At 38.2% G+C, this 19,324-nt stretch overlaps 1 protein-coding gene across 4 annotated transcripts in view; it reads right to left on the reverse strand.

Moving 5' to 3' along the window:
- Positions 1-1,360: 1,360 nt before the first annotated feature.
- Positions 1,361-19,324, reverse strand: part of LOC124594848 (cytohesin-1) — a 210,495-nt gene continuing 192,531 nt past the window's right edge. For 2 of the 4 annotated variants that reach the window (XM_047133305.1, XM_047133304.1), the window contains 3 exons: positions 18,129-18,356; positions 16,623-16,692; positions 16,136-16,349 (listed from right to left, as the gene is read on the reverse strand). In XM_047133305.1, the coding sequence (XP_046989261.1) occupies positions 16,151-16,349; positions 16,623-16,692; positions 18,129-18,356 (497 nt within the window). In that variant the 3' untranslated portion in view covers positions 16,136-16,150. Of the gene's footprint in view, positions 2,899-16,135; positions 16,350-16,622; positions 16,693-18,128; positions 18,357-19,324 lie in introns of those variants that run through there. The other 2 variants (XM_047133306.1, XM_047133307.1) reach the window with 2 other exon arrangements.

Raw genomic sequence — 19,324 nt, forward strand, 5'->3', positions numbered from 1 at the left:
GAGGAAAGAAAAAATCTCCACTAACCACACACTCATTCTCTCCTACCTACCAGACAGGTGTATTAAATCTATATCAGATTGCAGAAAGGAAGAACATGTAATGGATACTAGTACCCAGGGCATTTGTCAAGATTGGTAAAACTGTAAAACTAATATTTCGCTGTAAAATTAAAATGAGTTCTGCTAAATTTGTAAAATTTCTAAAAACTTTAAATTTTGAGAAAGCTTTTGACACTATCAACTGGAATATACTGTTTGAAACTTTGAATGCAGCAGGGATAGATTCCAGGTGGTGAGAGGTTATCAACTTTTACGATTTTAAGAGTTGAAGCACATGAAAAGAGGCAGTAGCTGGGAAGGGAGTGAGAAAGGGTTGTATAAAATAACCATCTTAATCTCTTTATTGAGCAAGCAGTAATATGAATTGCAGAGAAGTTCAGAGTGAGAAAGCTTAAGGAGAAGAAATAGAAATTGAATTTTGTCAAACACATAGTACTTATGTTAGATATGAGAAAGGATTAGGAAGATCACTTCAATAGAATGGATATTGTCTTAGAAAGATGATTTAAGATTGACATCAACCAAAGTAAAGAAAGGACAACGAAATATACTTTTAATAAATCTGATAACATGGAAGGAATTAGAGCAGCAAATGATATACTAAAAATGGTAGATAAGTTTTGCTATTTGGAAAGTAAGATAACTGAATATGAAGTAGGGAGGGCATAAAATGCAAACCTTCAGGAGCAACTGAACAAGAGTAATTTGTTAACATTTAACGTATGTTTAAGCGTTATGAAATGTAGTCCATAAAAAAATTCAGACAAGAGGAAATTTTAAGCTTTAGAAATGTGTTATTGGAATGAAGGATTGAATAGCTAATGAAGATTTACTTAAATGGGGAAAAGAAGAAATTTATGGCACAATCTGACAGATTGGTTGATAAGACACATCCTAAGACATCGCAGTATCGTCAGTTTGATAACAAAGGAAAGTGTGAATTGTAAAAATTCTAGGATACAAATGCTTCACCATAGTAATCAGGTTCAAGTGGAGGTAGGTTACAAGGATTTATGCTCAGATGATGGGGACTTGTAAAGGATCAACTAGTATTGAGACTGCATGAAACTACACTAATTATGGCATGACAGTAATTTTTACAAAAAAATTAATTTTCTGTCATGCTTCTGAACTTTCTATTAAATTAAACATGAACTGTGATTTCCATATAGGTGAATGCCTCCAATGCCAGCAACCTTAGACTTACACGGCATGAATAATTCATAATCAAGACCACCATTGTATTCACAAAGGAAAGGAACACTCAGGAATTAGCACCATAAATCAGAACAATTTGTACTTAAATGTACAAAATGTTTATTATTGTTACAATCTTATTTCAATAAAATAAATACTGGAGACAACAGAATTTCACAGTGGCTGTGAAAAAGTATTTACATAATTTCCAGTCAAATCAGGTCAAACTTTATTTTAACAGATAAATAATGAACATAACTGCATTAACTACTTGTACAAATCCTTAAATACATATACACAATATATTACAAATAAAAATAATTCTGGTCAACATGAGGGAACTGACAAAAGCAACTGTATCATAAATATATCAAAGAAATAAACATAATGTACAAAAATAAAGTCACACACACTGCAATATTAATACTTCGTTATTTCCATACACATTACTCCATCCTGGTTACAACATCCCAGCACACTTCTAGTATAAAAATCTAACTTTTTTTATAAAAATGGTGAATTACAATGAGATGAGTGAACATTATAAATTACATACCATTTGAAACTGTCTATAGTAACACAAAATGAAGTAGCAATACCATTTACAAACACTTTTATAAAAAAATCACATTTACGAAGAGAGACTGATGCAAAAATAACTGAAGTTCTCCCATTCTATAAAATACTTCCAGCTTTCACTGTCTCAAATATTGGTCAGATGACAGTTTCTTTGGTTTACTGAGAGAAATTTCAGTTGGAACCATTCAAGATATGGAAAGCACATAATACATAGACATATATCACACTTTCATGCAGCACAGGACAAAATACAAACTTATTTGAGTATGTCGAATGCACGAGTCTTCCTTCTGCTGAGATTCTTAGCACCAGCCACTTTGACCATTAGTACTTCCAGTGCCATAAAATGGTTTTGTAATATTGTCCAGCATTTCAGAGCTCTCAAATCATAACAAATTTTCAAATATTACAAACAATGACTGGTATAGCACATTCACTGCATTGTTTATTTCTCTCACCCTTGCAGTTTTCTATCTTAAGCTGCTGCAATGTTTGAACAGTTGAAGCTTTAACAACTATATAAAAAATACAATTTATCATTCAGTCATGCTATGACCATTTTTTGGGAAAACATATTTAAACAGTACATTCAGTATTTAACATTACCACTCTTCTTGAACATTAGTTCAAGGCTGCCATTTCCTTGGGTGAAAATCCTAGATGGATTATTAAGGAGAGAAAAAGCAAAAGAAATTAGGATAGAGCTGCTCAGAAGATACCACAGTCAAGTGCACTTTAAATCACATTTCTTTGGTTGTATGCTGTGTTTCAAACTGCACCTCCAGTACAAGCCCTATACATAATGTACAGCTTGCACCAGTATGGTGCAGTGCTGTAACACACTTGGAGCTGCGACAGCTCTAGAGTAATACCATAATATATGTTACACTATAAATGTCTTAGCTCTTCAAGTGGTGGTGAGCACTTGTCTTCTGCGCTTTCTTCTTGCGAGCTGCCAACATATCGTAGAACGGATTATGGCTGATGCTTTGCCTATAGCAGAAACAAACACTCGTGACTCACTGCTGGCCGCCACTTCATGTATTGTGGCTGATGCTTTTCCTATGTTGGGAATAAGGTTTTGCTTTATTTATTCAAATTTTTTTGTTTTATTTGTTTTTACAGATTTTGTGAATCAATCACAGATGTTTATTTTCAAGTGAGTTATTTTATTAAGACTGGTGGTGTGTCTTGCTGTTAAAATCATGTCCTCCAGAGGACTGAAGTATTTGCCTATCTAGAGAATATGATTTCATGCAGGAACCTACCACACAGTTTTAATATTAATAACATTACCTGAAAAGACATCTGTGATGCAGACATAATATGAACTTTCCGAAAATATTTACAGAGGCATGCATGTGCCTGGTAAGCATGCACCTTACAAACATCAAATTCAAATTCCCATTTATTATAGGAAAGTGAAATATACTTAAGAATGATCAAAACAAAAAAATTTAAATAAATAAGCATAACCATGAGGCCAACATGCGAACATGCATCTTCACACAATACTTTATACACTCAGGATAAAAAAGAATTAATAGAACTTTTAGGAGACTTCAAATGAAAAATACTGAAATCATTAACTACACAGAATTTAAATTTAGACTAAACAAATCTGAAAAATCTCTACAAACACTATAAAATGTTGCTATTTAGTTAACACTGCAGTTGAAAATGTGTTATATTTTACTGTGCTTGGTAAACTACATTATATTTTACATAATACTACTGTTCCCACTTAATTATACTACATTAGTAAAAGCCACTGCAGATGAAACATATGAATGAAATTATGCATTAAGCCTACAACAGTATTGATTTCACGAATAAACTAATCTCAAAAGACAGAACAGCAATGATGTGTGCAGCCACCTTCAGTGAGAACAACATACACCAGTCAACATGATGCCTAACAACAACAACAACAACAACCACCCCCTCCCCATATCCCTTTCCTAAGAAGGAACCAAACAAAAGATTGTAGATAAATGAGAAAGTTATGTTTATTCAAAATATGCAAAGAGCAGATTTAAATGATACTGAAGACAACATACAACTCATTGTTTTTCTAGTATTTCAGTCTCATCTATACAGTTCTGCTTATTATATTGGATACTTCTCATTTAGTATACCCACATATTATTTTTTCCATTTACCATTTTACAATGTTCCAGTAAATTGTGAGGTAAATCTGCCCCCTCCCCTCTCAACATCTTTACATACCTGTATTCTAAGAACAGAAACCTTTATTTAGCCTATAATTTGGAGCAAACATACACAAAACATGTTTTAATCTTCTAGTTTCATGTTGTCTTCATTACATTAAATGATCATAATATGAATATTGCCAGGGCAAGTCCCTTTTGTAGTGTGGTTAATTTGCAACTAAAAATTTTCCTATCCATACCCAGCTGAATAACTGTGCTAATAATGAACTGTGTCACGTTCCAAAAAATCCAAGTATTGTTTACAGAATTCTGATCTGATACTGCCAAAAACTAAACATTGCTTTTATGCTAATAAAAGGGTTCGTAGTATAGGAAATTTCAAGTTAATTAATACACTCTGGAAGAACAAAAAGTTAGTTACCTTCACTTTTTGAAACTTAATGACTTAAAAAAGAATACTCTTTTCATAAGTGTTGCAGATCACTAACAAAAATTTAAGCAACTGCTGAGGTTTGTTCCCACTCACTAAAATTTAAGTAACACACACAACATCTTTGGATATTTACTGGTAAGATCCTTGAGTACTGAAAATTATTACTACTAAATCTTAAAGAAGTGGCTTTCATCCTTACAATGACAAACATACATTTCTGCTAAACAAAAGTTGTTTAAATGTTCAGAAACTGGACAATACATTATTATTAAGTATAGAGGTCAGTAATGCTCTCTTTATGTGCACATAGCCTGTAACAAAGTAAATTCACTGGCTGCAGCTATTAGGTCTTGCTAAAGTAATCCTAACCCCCTACTCTCATATGTAGAAACATCACCTGCCATTTCTTAAATGTGATTGATCTAACAGCATGGATATTCTCCCTACAAAAATGCTAAATTGAGCCTAAATAATTGGTAGTGCACTTTGAAGTATGCTCCACAACCATCTCCATTGTGCAATAATTCTCTCTCTATACTCCCAACATTGTGATAGGTAATATTACACAGTTTTAAAAACAAAAGTTTGCAGTAATGCTGAATGACTGCTTTACACAAGTAAACTGCACTAATCACCTCACTAAAATTTTGGTTCTTGTATATCAGTGACAATCTCAGTGAGTAAAATACTAGCTCATGTACAACAAGTTACACAGGAACAACTATGCAATGTTCTGCAAAAAGTTTTTAGAGACTAATTTTATGCTCCTTCCGTAAGACTTCAATTCGTAATTACAAAAAGATTACATTAAGGGCACATGCTTTTCTAAATTAAGGACTTAATTAGCACAATACCCATGCTAAACATCAGAGCCACTAACTGTTTGCAAACCATCACGAACAGTAACATTTCTACTGGACTTTCTATACCATAATGGACAAACACTATGGCATCTTTTTCTGGGTAAAAAAAAATTAGATCTTATAGTCTAAATGCTAAAATGTCACCTTCATTCAAAAAATTTAAGGCTCCAGCACTCACTAGGACAATTTAATCAAAATTAAACGTTGTGGAATGCCTAATAAAATTTATCCGTTACTTAAAATATAAAACAGTGATGAGAGAAACAGAGGGGGAGGGGGGGGGGCTTGGGGGACTAATAAGAAGGAAAGTTCACAAAATTTGTTGTATGTTCTGCTGAACATGCTATTGCCTGTGACAGCATGATAAATGCAGGTGACAGATTTTTTTTATTATTCCAAAAACTAATCACCTACCCTTTACTCCATGGGAGGACAATTTCACTTTAGGAAGAAAGACCCATAGACGAAAACCTTGAAGAAAATCCTCATACATTAGGAATCTCCATTTGCAGTAGAATCACCCATAACTAACAACAATTGTATAAAATATACAAGCTTTGTTCTCAGAGGAATACATTCCTATAGGGTCTGCAACATTTCACTAATATTGGATCAAGTCTTCAGTGATCTCCATCTGTACAAACTCTGAGATGCACTTATATTCTGAACTGCACCACTTGCCTTTTGAATGTAATATGATATTTATACCTGTATGTATGAGAGCACTTCCACCTGCAAATGTGTTAGAGAGAGAGAGAGAGAGAGAGAGAGAGAGAGAGAGAGAGAGTCCAAGCACAACTTTTCTACTGCTACCATAACCACTGATGTGGCAGCTATTACTATTAATGCAAACTAATAATTTACACATTAATATCTACAATGTCATGTGCAGCCTAATATGTACAAAGCAACAAATGTACAAAGAATTCACACACTCTGATTCAACTACAATTAGATTAAATTGTGATAGTCAACGTCCTCAACAAACAGAAAAAGCAACAGGCAATAACAAAAAGGAAGGAAATAAGGAATTCGTCATATCTGAGCAGTATTATTGTTCTTTAATTACACAAATTCATCATTATCACAACAAAAACACACATAACTTGGACAGCACAGGAGGAATTTCCAAATGAAACATGGTCTAAATGTTACAGCAAAACTGTAAGCAGTGTGCACTGTGACTATAAAGAGAGTGAGCTACTGTTAAAAGAACTCCAAGGGCACACAAAATTAAAACAAAAATTTTCACACTGGAATGATGTTACAGTTATGACTCCTATTTAAACCTTGTGCAACATGTAACTAAATATAATGGTCAAATACCTCATTTGAGAACTGCATATATTCAAGACCTCCATATAAATTTATAATTTCTCTCAACTAATCAGTGAAACAAAAAATTATCTCACAAATTCTTACACAAAAAACTGTAGTTGGCATTATGCTATACATGCCTCATTACAAAAAATGTGCACCCTTTGGGAAAATAATGTATTTTTATATTAAAATATTAGTCTCCATAGTTAGGGTCTTTAAGTGGGATAGTGAAAAAATATTAATCATGTTGTGTGGCGACATCCGCAGTTCCAATGGTTCTACCCCACAGTAGAGACCCATGCCCAAGAACTATCATCCTACATCCTTTGATTTACATCACCCATAACATACCAATTGATTTAAATCACCACCCATAAGAAACTATTCTGTTTGCTACAATCATTTATCACAATTGTCCATACTATTAAATTACAAGCAAGATCATCATTCGTGTGTTGGAGAAAGGCGGTGATCAACTACATCCTCTAGAACCTTCACAATAAACACTGTCTGAACACAATGTAAGAGCACTCTGTAGCGAGTATGATGATTTGGGCTGCCAATCAGTTCATGCAGTTACTAAAGAATATCAAACATTAAATGCACCTGTAGCACAAAGACAGGTACTGCAGAAGATGACGAAGAAGAGAAGCCGTTGATAAAGCCATACCAGGAAGAGGTGTCTGCTAATGCATCTATAAAGAGTCAATTTTGCACTACAGGAAACTGGAAAGGATGGGATGGAGGAAAATACAAAAATAGCAACACTTCAGAAACACATGACATATTCGAGAGGCTCAGTAAGTACTGCAATTTTTCCTGCAACAAGATATGCTGGTTTAGTCTGAATGGAACAAAATATAGCTTTGTTTGCTGTGGAACTGTTTCAATCAAGCATTTTTATTTCATATTGTCTGGCTGACAAAAAGGCAGTACAACGAGCATTATATTATTGTGGTACATGCTGCCATTACCTCCAGCTGTTATTGTCAGTAGATGAATCGTGGTTACGTCACTGCTGCTGTATTTGAGCAGATCCTCATTTGACATGAGACAGTGGGCAGTATTTCAGACCTCCCTACCACAGAAAAAATCCAAAGAGGTACTGGGATTCACAATGGAGCCCTTCTGGACCAAAGACAGCAATGTCAACCATTTGGTTATGGAGGTAGTTGCATTACCAAGAGAAAATAATAGGTTTAGCCAGTATTATGCAATTAAATCCAGACATTATTTTGGGGTGGTACATATTCAAGAGTTATAGCCGTTGCAAGTCTGAATACTGGAACCTATTGAAACATTTGGTGGGTACATATAATCTGTTTTCCTGGACATAAATAGTTTTCTCATATTTCTGGAAGCTATAAGTTGGTCTCCTATTTATCACCTATTAATATGATAATATCAGTCATGTATGAACAAACGATTGAACAGTGATCCGTATTTAACTTCAATTTACTCAGTGTAACCTCCTTAACATCCATTTATTTTCTACAACTCACAAACTTATGTTTTTTAAGTGCACTATTTTATACAATGCCTATGTTGCACTTAACTTCATTCACTACCAGTCTCACCAACAAATTTTTAGAATCCCCATTATATTAGACAAATAACAGTACCAGCCCAAGCACCAACCCAAGATATCACCAACTCATCCGTGCCCTAATCACACACCACCTCATAGCTGCTCTCATTACTGTCAAGAATGACTTTTTGCTGTCTGTTCTGAAAATATGACAGGAACCACTTGGGAGCTGCTATTCTTATTCCATAATGGCTCAACTTCTGCAGTAACATTTAGTGATAAACATTACCACATGAGTCAGTTAAATCAAAGAATACACCTAGTGTGCACAGCTTTCTCTTTGATCCATCCAATGCCTCATAGAGAAGAGAGAATATAGTGTTTTCAATTGTTAAACACTTGCTGAAACCAAACTTTACATTTGACAGAAAATTATGTAAACGAGAATAATCAATTACAATCAGTTATACATACAGCATCTCAATAGATTTTGTGAACACTTACGGCATAAAAATAGGTCCAAAATAGTCTAAATTATCCCCTTCTCTTTTTTTATAAATCAATTTTACTAGTGGCCACTGCAATCATTCCAGAAATTGACCATTCCCAAAGTAAAAATTACAAATGTGGCTAAGTACTGTGCTAACATATGCAGCCAAGTGGCTTAGTATCCTGCTATATATGCCATCATCTTCATGGATGTTCTTAGTATTCAGTGACTTTGCTGCCCAAAAAGCAAAACTCATTACAACTTTTAGTGTCTCATTTCCCAATCTAAGAATGATTGATGGATATGTTGGTCTTGGCACATGACAGCAAATTCTTTAGCACCTGTGTTTGAGATGAGTGCCAGTAAAATACAATAAACAAGAGAATAAAACAGCATGGGAAATGAAGGTAACAAAAGTTGGAAAACTGTGTGTGTACCCACACAGAAGCATGGAATGAAGTATTGCACCAATATTAAAACATTAGCTAAACAAGAAGAAAGTGATATGAGGAGTTAAAACAATACAGCAGGTGGACATGGCAGGCTGATTGCAAGTATAGAAGAGGATGAGCCAGCCACTCTGCAACACACACAAACCTCCAGCCTAAAAGCTTAGGCCAGAGTCCAGGCACATCATGAAACTTTAAAATCTTACTCACACTCATCTCATCATCAGCTAAAATAGAGGGCAAAGCCCCAAAGATATTTGCTTCTGCCCTTGCATCACAGTATACAAAGCACACTGCTAAAATATGGCGTACAGAGATTTGCATGCCACAAGCATCACAAAATGAGGGATCCTCTTACTGTAGTAAAAAAACAGTGTAGTACGGCAATGCCCCATTTGAAGACATGTGAGTCACTTCATCCCACCTCAGCAAACTGTACGAGGAATGCGAATGCCGGATAGCTGACTTCACCAACTGCAGCTTATTGTCCGTTACCGCCAGTCATTCTTCACCCCACAACTGCATGAACTTCCTATGCAGTGCATGAAAGACAGCCTGCAAGGGAATAGGACACTGTCCTCTGCATGCAGGCCTTCCTGGTAGCCATATCAGTCTGTCCATTTCCCATATTCCTACATGCTCTGGCACCCAGCAGAGTGACACCTGCTTTGCTTGCCATTGGAGCAAGTGTAGTTGGTCATATATCAGCTAGGCCAACTTCTCAGCTGCGTACAGATTCTGTAATGATTGTGAGGTACTAAAGGAATCAGAACAGATGAGAAATTATTTGCCCTGAATACATTGCATCTGCTCCAGTGCCTTCAGGATCACCACAAAGAAAATTTATACTCATTCCGAAGACGAATCTTTGACACTGTCAGGGTACATGACAGAGCAACCAAGGGAATTCCACTGTTTGGACCCATTAGTGTACACTATTGTGAAACCGTGATGCATATCTACAATAAGTCCGGGTCTCCGGAGGAGCCAAGGTGGAAATCTGCTACAACTATGATGTAAAACATTAAGACCAGCCACAACAATCTCTAAAAGGAAAACCTGTGCACAAATACCTTAAGGCCTCTTTGTCCATTGCTGGTTATGAAAAAGCATGGTGTGGATAGTGTTTTACATATGTGGTGCACCATAAGTAGCCATCCCCTGATGTGACGTGGTGGTTCACCAGCCTCTGCACAGAGGCTTGGTCTGGATGCCACAATGGCCAATCGAATCCCTTCATTGTGCAACACATTCAACATCTTTAAATAATAGTTCCGCAGACCCATACACCATGTGCCCATAATGTAGTTGAGATCACACAAATGTTCTGTACAACCGGAGCAAACAAGTCCTGTACAAGTACTGCAGCTAAGACATTTTAAAATACTTATAGCCTCGAAAGACTGTTTTTTTTTACATGTCCTTCAGATGTGGCAACCATTTAAGTTTGCAGTCAAATGTAAGGTCCAGGCCTCACTGACACACTAAAATTAAGAACATCCTCAACTCAAGAAAATTTAAAATGGAATGAGAACAGTTAAAAAGAACACACACACACACACACACACACACACACACACACACACTTCTCGGTTGAAAACTTAAAACCACTTTTCTGCATCCATTCATTCAAATGTCGAATAGTTAGATGTAACTGACGTGTTGTCACTGCAAGGCTTTAAGAAGAGCAAAACACAGAAGTCATCCACAAAGAACATGGGCCAGGACTTTTCACTACTGACTTTAGTGCTATTAATAGCTATGGCAAAGGCAGTCAAAACACTACCATGAGGGACACCGTTCTCCTGCTCAAAGCGATCAGACAGGATGACACTGACTCAATATCAAAAATACAGTGGCAAGAGAAAGGACTGAATGAAAATGGGAAGACATCCACAAAATCCCCATTTGTGAATCTGCTGAAGGGTAAGATGCCTGTAAGTAGTATCATAGGCCTTCTCAATGTCAAAAACTGTACCTATAGGATGATGCCAGTGCAGGCAAATCTGTTGAATAGCCACTTCCTGGAGGGCCAGGTTATCAAAGGTGGATTGGTACCTCCTGAACCCACACTGAAAGTGACTAAGGAGTTGCCTGGACTCTATGATCCAGACAAGGTGGCACAAATCCAAGATCTTTCCCACGCAGCTAGTGACGGCAACACTAAGGTAACTTCTAGTGAATGTACGGTGTTTCTCAGTTTTTACAAGAGAAATTAAAACTACATCACAGCATGAGTCGGAAAATAACATGGCACCAAAATGGCATTAAAAAGCGCGAGCAAGGTATCTGTTTTGCCTTGTGAGGTGCCACAGCATATTTTAATCGATTCTGTCTTGACCAGGGAATGTGTGTCAAGTCGCAGACAATGCACAATCCAGCACCCACATGGAAGATAGGCAGTTGTAATCTTTATCAGTGGAGGACCAGAAATCCAAACAACTACTATCAGCAACCGCTCTATGTCACTGGAAACCAGCATCTTGACTGGTGGTTGCCGTAATTGTGGCAAATTAGGCCACCATAATCTGGGCAATGTCTTGCAGATTGGTTTGGAGAGTGCCATTCCCCATTAAAGCAGCCATCACCACCTGAAAGGCTGCAAGATTCTCTGCAATTGGCTGGCACTCTAACCTATGCAGAGCCGCAAGCCTAGTCCTGATTGCAGAGTGGCATTCATAGCTCCACGAAGGAACAGGCTGCTCTTCAGTTGTGTGGACTGTGGATGATACTTCAGCAGCAGGGTGAATCTTTTTGCTAATATGATCCATTCCTCAAGGTTGACATGATGTTCAAACTGGGCTTCACAGTACTACTCTAGCTCTCTCCACTCAAGTCACCTTTTTTGTGGAGTGCATGGCCTTTTAACTCAGGGGTGTACAATCGAGTGAAATTAATCACCTGGTCTACCCTGAGATAGTAGATGATGATCTACATTCATCCTGAATCCCTGCAGGTTCCATTGAAGTATGGGAGCCACTGATCACAGGGGCATCACCTTCATCCCATCTCTCCACCGAGGTACATTCGTCTAGAAAGATTCTGCAGTCCCTACTCTAAACAGGATGGCATCCTGAGCAGTTCATACATTTGGCAAGAGACGAGAACCAACTCCTCCATGAGAAGCCTTACTGCAGCTGCCACATGTCGCGTCTCCCTTACACCCTAGTGTTTTATGCTCGAAACACACTTTTGAAACAGTGCATTGAGTCTGGGATGTATGGATGTAAGTTTAGGCAAAGAAAACCTGCCTTGACTACTCTGGGAATTTTGGAGAAAACCTTTTGGTCCCACGAGCAGCTTTGGAAATAAGGGTCCACTCAGAGCCCTGCATGCCTGAGTAAGCCTTATTGCTAATGTAATTCTTCAGCATCACCCAAATTAACTTGACTATATTCCATTATCCAATTTTTGCTTTTGTTGATGTTCATCTTATATCCTCCTTTCAAGACACTGCACATCCCATTCCAATGCTTTTGCAAGTCTTTTGCTGTTCTGACAATTACAATGTCATAGGCAAACCTCAAAGTTTTTGTTTCTCTTCCCTGGACTAAATCCTATGTCAATTTTTTTTTGTTTGCTTTACTGCTTGCTCAACGTCCAGACTGAATAATATCTGAAACAGACTAAAAGCCTGTCTTACTTTCTTCTCAACCACTGCTTCCTTTGTGTGTCCCTCGAGTCATAGCTACCACCTCGTTTTTTTTACTAGTTGTAAATAGTATTTTGCTCCCTATATTGTAACTTTGCTACCTTCAGAATATCAGATTATTCCTGTGAACACTACCAAAAGCTCTCTCTAGTATTAGCATGTTCACACAGACAATAGTTTTACTGTTACGTAATTAGTATAGATGATAACCTTATCCCATTAATCAGTCTGTTAGTGACAGCACTTTTTTTAAATATTATAATGAAGAGTGACTTTCAAAGAGCATGAGAAATGTGTTGAGGAAAGCTTCATACACTCCTGGAAATTGAAATAAGAACACCGTGAATTCATTGTCCCAGGAAGGGGAAACTTTATTGACACATTCCTGGGGTCAGATAGATCACATGATCACACTGACAGAACCACAGGCACATAGACACAGGCAACAGAGCATGCACAATGTCGGCACTAGTACAGTGTATATCCACCTTTCGCAGCAATGCAGGCTGCTATTCTCCCATGGAGACGATCGTAGAGATGCTGGATGTAGTCCTGTGGAACGGCTTGCCATGCCATTTCCACCTGGCGCCTCAGTTGGACCAGGGTTCGTGCTGGACGTGCAGACCGCGTGAGACGACGCTTCATCCAGTCCCAAACATGCTCAATGGGGGACAGATCCGGAGATCTTGCTGGCCAGGGTAGTTTACTTACACCTTCTAGAGCATGTTGGGTGGCACGGGATATGTGCAGACGTGCATTGTCCTGTTGGAACAGCAAGTTCCCTTGCCGGTCTAGGAATGGTAGAACGATGGGTTCGATGACGGTTTGATGTACCGTGCACTATTCAGTGTCCCCTCGACGATCACCAGTGGTGTACGGCCAGTGTAGGAGATCGCTCCCCACACCATGATGCCGGGTGTTGGCCCTGTGTGCCTCGGTCGTATGCAGTCCTGATTGTGGCGCTCACCTGCACGGCGCCAAACACGCATACGACCATCATTGGCACCAAGGCAGAAGCGACTCTCATCGCTGAAGACGACACGTCTCCATTCGTCCCTCCATTCACGCCTGTCGCGACACCACTGGAGGCGGGCTGCACGATGTTGGGGCGTGAGCGGAAGACGGCCTAACGGTGTGCGGGACCGTAGCCCAGCTTCATGGAGACGGTTGCGAATGGTCCTCGCCAATACCCCAGGAGCAACAGTGTCCCTAATTTGCTGGGAAGTGGCGGTGCGGTCCCCTACGGCACTGCGTAGGATCCTACGGTCTTGGCATGCATCCGTGCGTCGCTGCGGTCCGGTCCCAGGTCGACGGGCACGTGCACCTTCCGCCGACCACTGGCGACAACATCGATGTACTGTGGAGACCTCACGCCCCATGTGTTGAGCGATTCGGCGGTACATCCACCCGGCCTCCCGCCACCCGGCCTCCCGCATGCCCACTATACGCCCTCACTCAAAGTCCGTCAACTGCACATACGGTTCACGTCCACGCTGTCGCGGCATGCTACCAGTGTTAAAGACTGCGATGGAGCTCCGTATGCCACGGCAAACTGGCCGACACTGACGGCGACGGTGCACAAATGCTGCGCAGCTAGCGCCATTCGACGGCCAACATCGCGGTTCCTGGTGTGTCCGCTGTGCCGTGCGTGTGATCATTGCTTGTACAGCCCTCTTGCAGTGTCCGGAGCAAGTATGGTGGGTCTGACACACCGGTGTCAATGTGTTCTTTTTTCCATTTCCAGGAGTGTATTTATTATCTATATTATCTGTACAATGAACTTCCTGCTACTCTCTTCCTACAACAAGATTTTAAGAAGTTTTTTGCCATTGGTTTAACACTTCTAATTAGTCTTTAGATGTTACCATTCCTTTGTGAGAGACTGTATGAGAGGGTGTCAGCTCCAAACACTCCCCTCTTGGTCACATGATAGCATTGTCAATGTGTGATTAAACTATGTATGATATTTTTTCCAGTACATACTGTGGCTATCTGCTCTCCTCATGAAGAGGGAAGGGGAAGTCCACATCCCCTTCAACTGCCATAGTGAAGAAGATACTTGGTATATTGAAAAGCATTTTGCAAGGAACAAGTCTAGGTTTTATATGACTTGGGTCACATAATAAACATGCAACTGCAGTAAAATAAATATCTTCAGCTCTTAAGAGCTTGATTCCATGGATTTATGTACACATAGGCTACAGGTAGTGAAAGTGTGCTACATATGGCAGCTTCACTCGTCTGGCAACAACAACTGTGTATATTGTTTAAAGTAAGTCTGTCATGGCAAAACAGATTTCTGGCGAAGTATTTTAGCACTAACAATTTCCAATTAAATTTTACAATAAGGAAATACGAAATTGAATTCTATCTTGATGCATAAGTTGTTAAACCATTCCAACCAATCTCAACAAAACTCTACACATGTTTGCTATTGACCTATCTAGTTTTTGTTTCACTACAGAAAGACTCTCCAAAATCACTGTAAGTCTCACACACTGGCAAAACACATTGGCAAATACATGGTGGGGGTCATTATTGCATATAGCAATGACCTAATGACAAATTATACAAATTTCCATCAATAGATGACTCCTTACATTAACGACACAATCATTCAGCTCTTGCATAGGGAAGCAACTCCAATGTATTCTAAGATGATTTGACTGCACTGAAGAGAGCATATACTGCTAAAGTATGTGTGTCCAACAACTGGTGAGGCATTTTACTACTTTATCGATACAAATGTATCAAATGTTAAAGGCATTACAATACTAATGGGAGAAACAGGACACAAGATTCTTTATTGTCTTTGAGCTTCAAACTTTAGTGGAAAAATGTCTAGAACATAACGTGTTCTGGCTATGTGCCTAATATCCAATTATTACAAACCTGACAATGCAACACCAAACAAAAACTACAGACTTATACTGAATGGCTTTGGGAACAATGGCTCTAGCAATATGACAACAGAAAGAGGATTTTTAAGTGAAAGAATAAACTAGCCAACAGTGATACCTGTAACTTTTGTATGTTTTAGTCTGTTCACATTAAACAATATATTTGTTTGACTGCTTTAGGACGTGGCATTTTCCAATTTTAGATATTTTATCTGGTTGTCTGGACATGGGAAGTACATGGTGCACAAAAGTCACTTTTCTTACAGAAAGAACTTTTGAGTTGTCTCCGATTTTAATAATTTAAAAGACTTCATAATCTGACATTGTAAGACGGCTAAAGAATCAGAGAAACCATATGCATTCAGAACTTTAAACAATCCCCCACCCCACCCCACCCCACCTCCCCTCCCAAAAAAGTACGTACACACACACACACACACACACACACACACACACACACACACACACACACAGAAACACCACAGCATAGTTACAAAACAGTTTCTCACAATTTAAAAGTTGTACCAGCACAAGATAAGGACAACACATGAAGCAAGCATGTCCATCGTAATATATTTACTGACTTCATGGCCTTCCATTGGTGCTTGATAAGCTTTGCGGCCGTAACACGAGGTTCCAATGACAGCTCTTGGTTTGGCTGAGACAGCTGCTTCTCCCAAGGATGAAAAGTCAGTGTGGCTCTCCTATGAGCGGCAATCACCACAGAGTTTTTGATTGGAATTAAATTTCATTATCAATATTGAAAATAAGTCACCAACTGTGAGTTCAATGACAGTGACAGTTACAGATATAGTTATAGTTACAGTTTTAACAGAATATAGGTTAGTTGATAGTTTCAGTGCACGTCAGTACCATATAATCACTGCATGTGAGTGTTTTTTCCTGAAAATTTTGCCTGTGCTGTCCAAACTACACCACTATCTCTTAGTATGTATGTACACACAGTCCTGACTTACCTTACACATTTGATCCACTCGTCCTTCTCCTCGGGTGTGGCAGCTGACATTCTATATACAGTGTGTTTGCCTGTAATAAAAATTAATGGTTATTTGCAACCTTTTTGTTTAAATAGATTGCGTAAGAGGAGAACTGGGAACAAGATATGCTTCAGCATAAAAGACATAAAATAAACTATTCTCCAGAGTGGAATTCTCAATATATCTGCTTTTACGAGAAGGACAACAGTTTAAAAAATAAAAATTACAAATAGCACTGTCATTATCAAAGAGCATCAGCCTTTCACCCACTGGTTGTAATTGAACAGCAAATGGAATAGACACACTGAAGCACCATGTGGTTGGTCTTTGCGTGACGTCATTGTGCATAATGTTTGCAAACATCGTGATCACACCATGTACACATTTTTACTATCAACCTTATCATCTTAAAGATGTCAACTGACTGCAGCACTCTTAATGTTGGGCACAGTGACATAAAATTCAAACAAAATGCTTGCAAACCATTTGAAATCTTGTAATAAGAGCAGATAAGAAATAAGGTGGTTTAACTGAAGGATTAGTCTGGAAAGAGTTTTATGCCTTTCAACACTTAATTATTATTTATTTATTTATTTTTTTTTTTTTTACACACATACCACATTAACACCAGGTATCCACCTGGAATTTTGAAATATTAGTTTTCTGTACATGAAAGAAAATGTTGACTATAGACATATGTTACTGTATTTGAAATAATGATTTCTATCTCTTGACAAAAAGCACTCTAAAAATACGTCTTAACTTCCACAATATTTTTTGAAATTGGCAGCTAACACCATCCCCTCATTTCACATTTATGAAATATTTAAGGACTGCTCAGTCTTTGTATAAAAATATCTGAAGGGAATATAGGTTCATTCTTAAAAGTTCCTTCAGGGTTTCAGGGGAAACTGTGTGAAAAGTGTGAAACATACAGAAGTGATATCACACCTGCCGACAGGCAGCCCATTTATCCTATTTCCAAAGCGAACTGCTATCATGCCTCCTGGGCATACTGAATTTTGCCACATCATGACTGGCACTCTTAATAAGCAACTGTAATGCAGACTCTAAACTCTGAGAGCTGCTCTATCCACCAATCTGCTTATACTTTCTGTGTATTGTATAGCTTTTGTGCAGTTGTACTTGTGAATAACACTGTAGTTTCTCCATATTATTATTATTATTATAATTATTATTATTATACAAAGAGTCACTCTGCACATAATGTCCCTTCCGAACAGGAACAAGTCTGGTACATTATCTCTCTCTCTCTCTCTCTCTCTCTCTCTCTCTCTCTCTCTCTCTCTCTCTCTCTCTCTCTCTCTCTCTCTCTCTCTCTCCCCCCCACAGACATTGTTGGCTTCCTTACTATTAATAATGTAGCAACATTACAACAACTAAGAGACAGTAGCATATAGAATACATGTTCCTATGCATTTCTATCAAAAGTGGTGGAAATTATTTCAGATTATCTGATCTTACCTTCAACAACTTTTCCTTCACTGTCTGTCTTACATGCCTTGATGAAATCAGAACCACTAGCATACAGTTCAAAACAATGATGCTTATGGCGATCTGTCACTTCACGAACTTGAATATTTTCAAGAGGAATAATACCACGAGGTTCTTTGTCAGTTGTGTACTCAAAATAGTACAGACAGTTGTCATTTAGTATGAACCAACGTCGCTTCCAGCTTTTGTATCGGCCACCTGCAAATTAAAATGTAGCAGAAAATTTTAAAAATTAGCTGAATGAGGCTGTGTTGCATACATACCCTGCAATTAAAATGTGTTTGAATGAAGCATACAGGTGTTTTGTGAATAGTGCAAAAAAGGTCACACTCTTTAGAGTTTACATCACTCTCTCTTTCAGAATTGTTCTTAATAAATTAACACCCAGCATTAACAAATATACAGCACAAGATATTTGTCAGTGTTAATTCTGAATGTCTCTAGGGGAATGACAAATATTCATACTACTGGTGGTGGTGGTGGTGGTGGTTATTATTAGTAAGTTATTCACACGCATGGTTTATCTTAGCTTCATTTTTCGTATTCAGTCAACATTTTACGATGAACACTTAAAAAGCTATCACCTATTTTTTCACTTCACATAATGCTACTAATACATTGCTGAACGCTGTGCCCTGTATTTTAGTCTTTTTACAGAGGTGACTATAGCACTACTCTTGAAACTTTGTTCACAGAGGAGACTGGTTGTTGTATATTGTGATTAAAAATCTGAAATGACTAGTGCTTAACCACAAATTACTGGTGTAAAATATTACTGTAACAATACCTTGGTCCGTTACCTCATCATATTCTAAAGTAGCTGCAGTGCCCAGCATATTTATTTATGTGAGACAAAGTGATTGGCCCTGTGCCTTTGACACCCATAGCAAATGCAAGCCAGATATGGGAAACTGCAATCGCTTTAAACTGAAGAGCATATTCAAATTACTGGTTATCAACGGAATTAAAAGAATGAATATATCTTCGCCTGCAGTATATTCCTTGATGGTGGCCTCTATTACGTTTGGTGAAAGGTTCTCCACAGTCAGCCTTGATCCATTGCAAATGCAACAATGGCAACTAATCAAGAAATAAGAGTTTTCAATCATGTCAAATTCTTGAGCTTTTGCTCGTTCTATGATCTAGTGGTATCTGACGGTACTACC

This window comes from Schistocerca americana, chromosome 2 (genome assembly GCF_021461395.2).
Source record: "Schistocerca americana isolate TAMUIC-IGC-003095 chromosome 2, iqSchAmer2.1, whole genome shotgun sequence".
In the NCBI taxonomy this organism is placed as follows: Eukaryota; Metazoa; Arthropoda; class Insecta; order Orthoptera; family Acrididae; genus Schistocerca; species Schistocerca americana.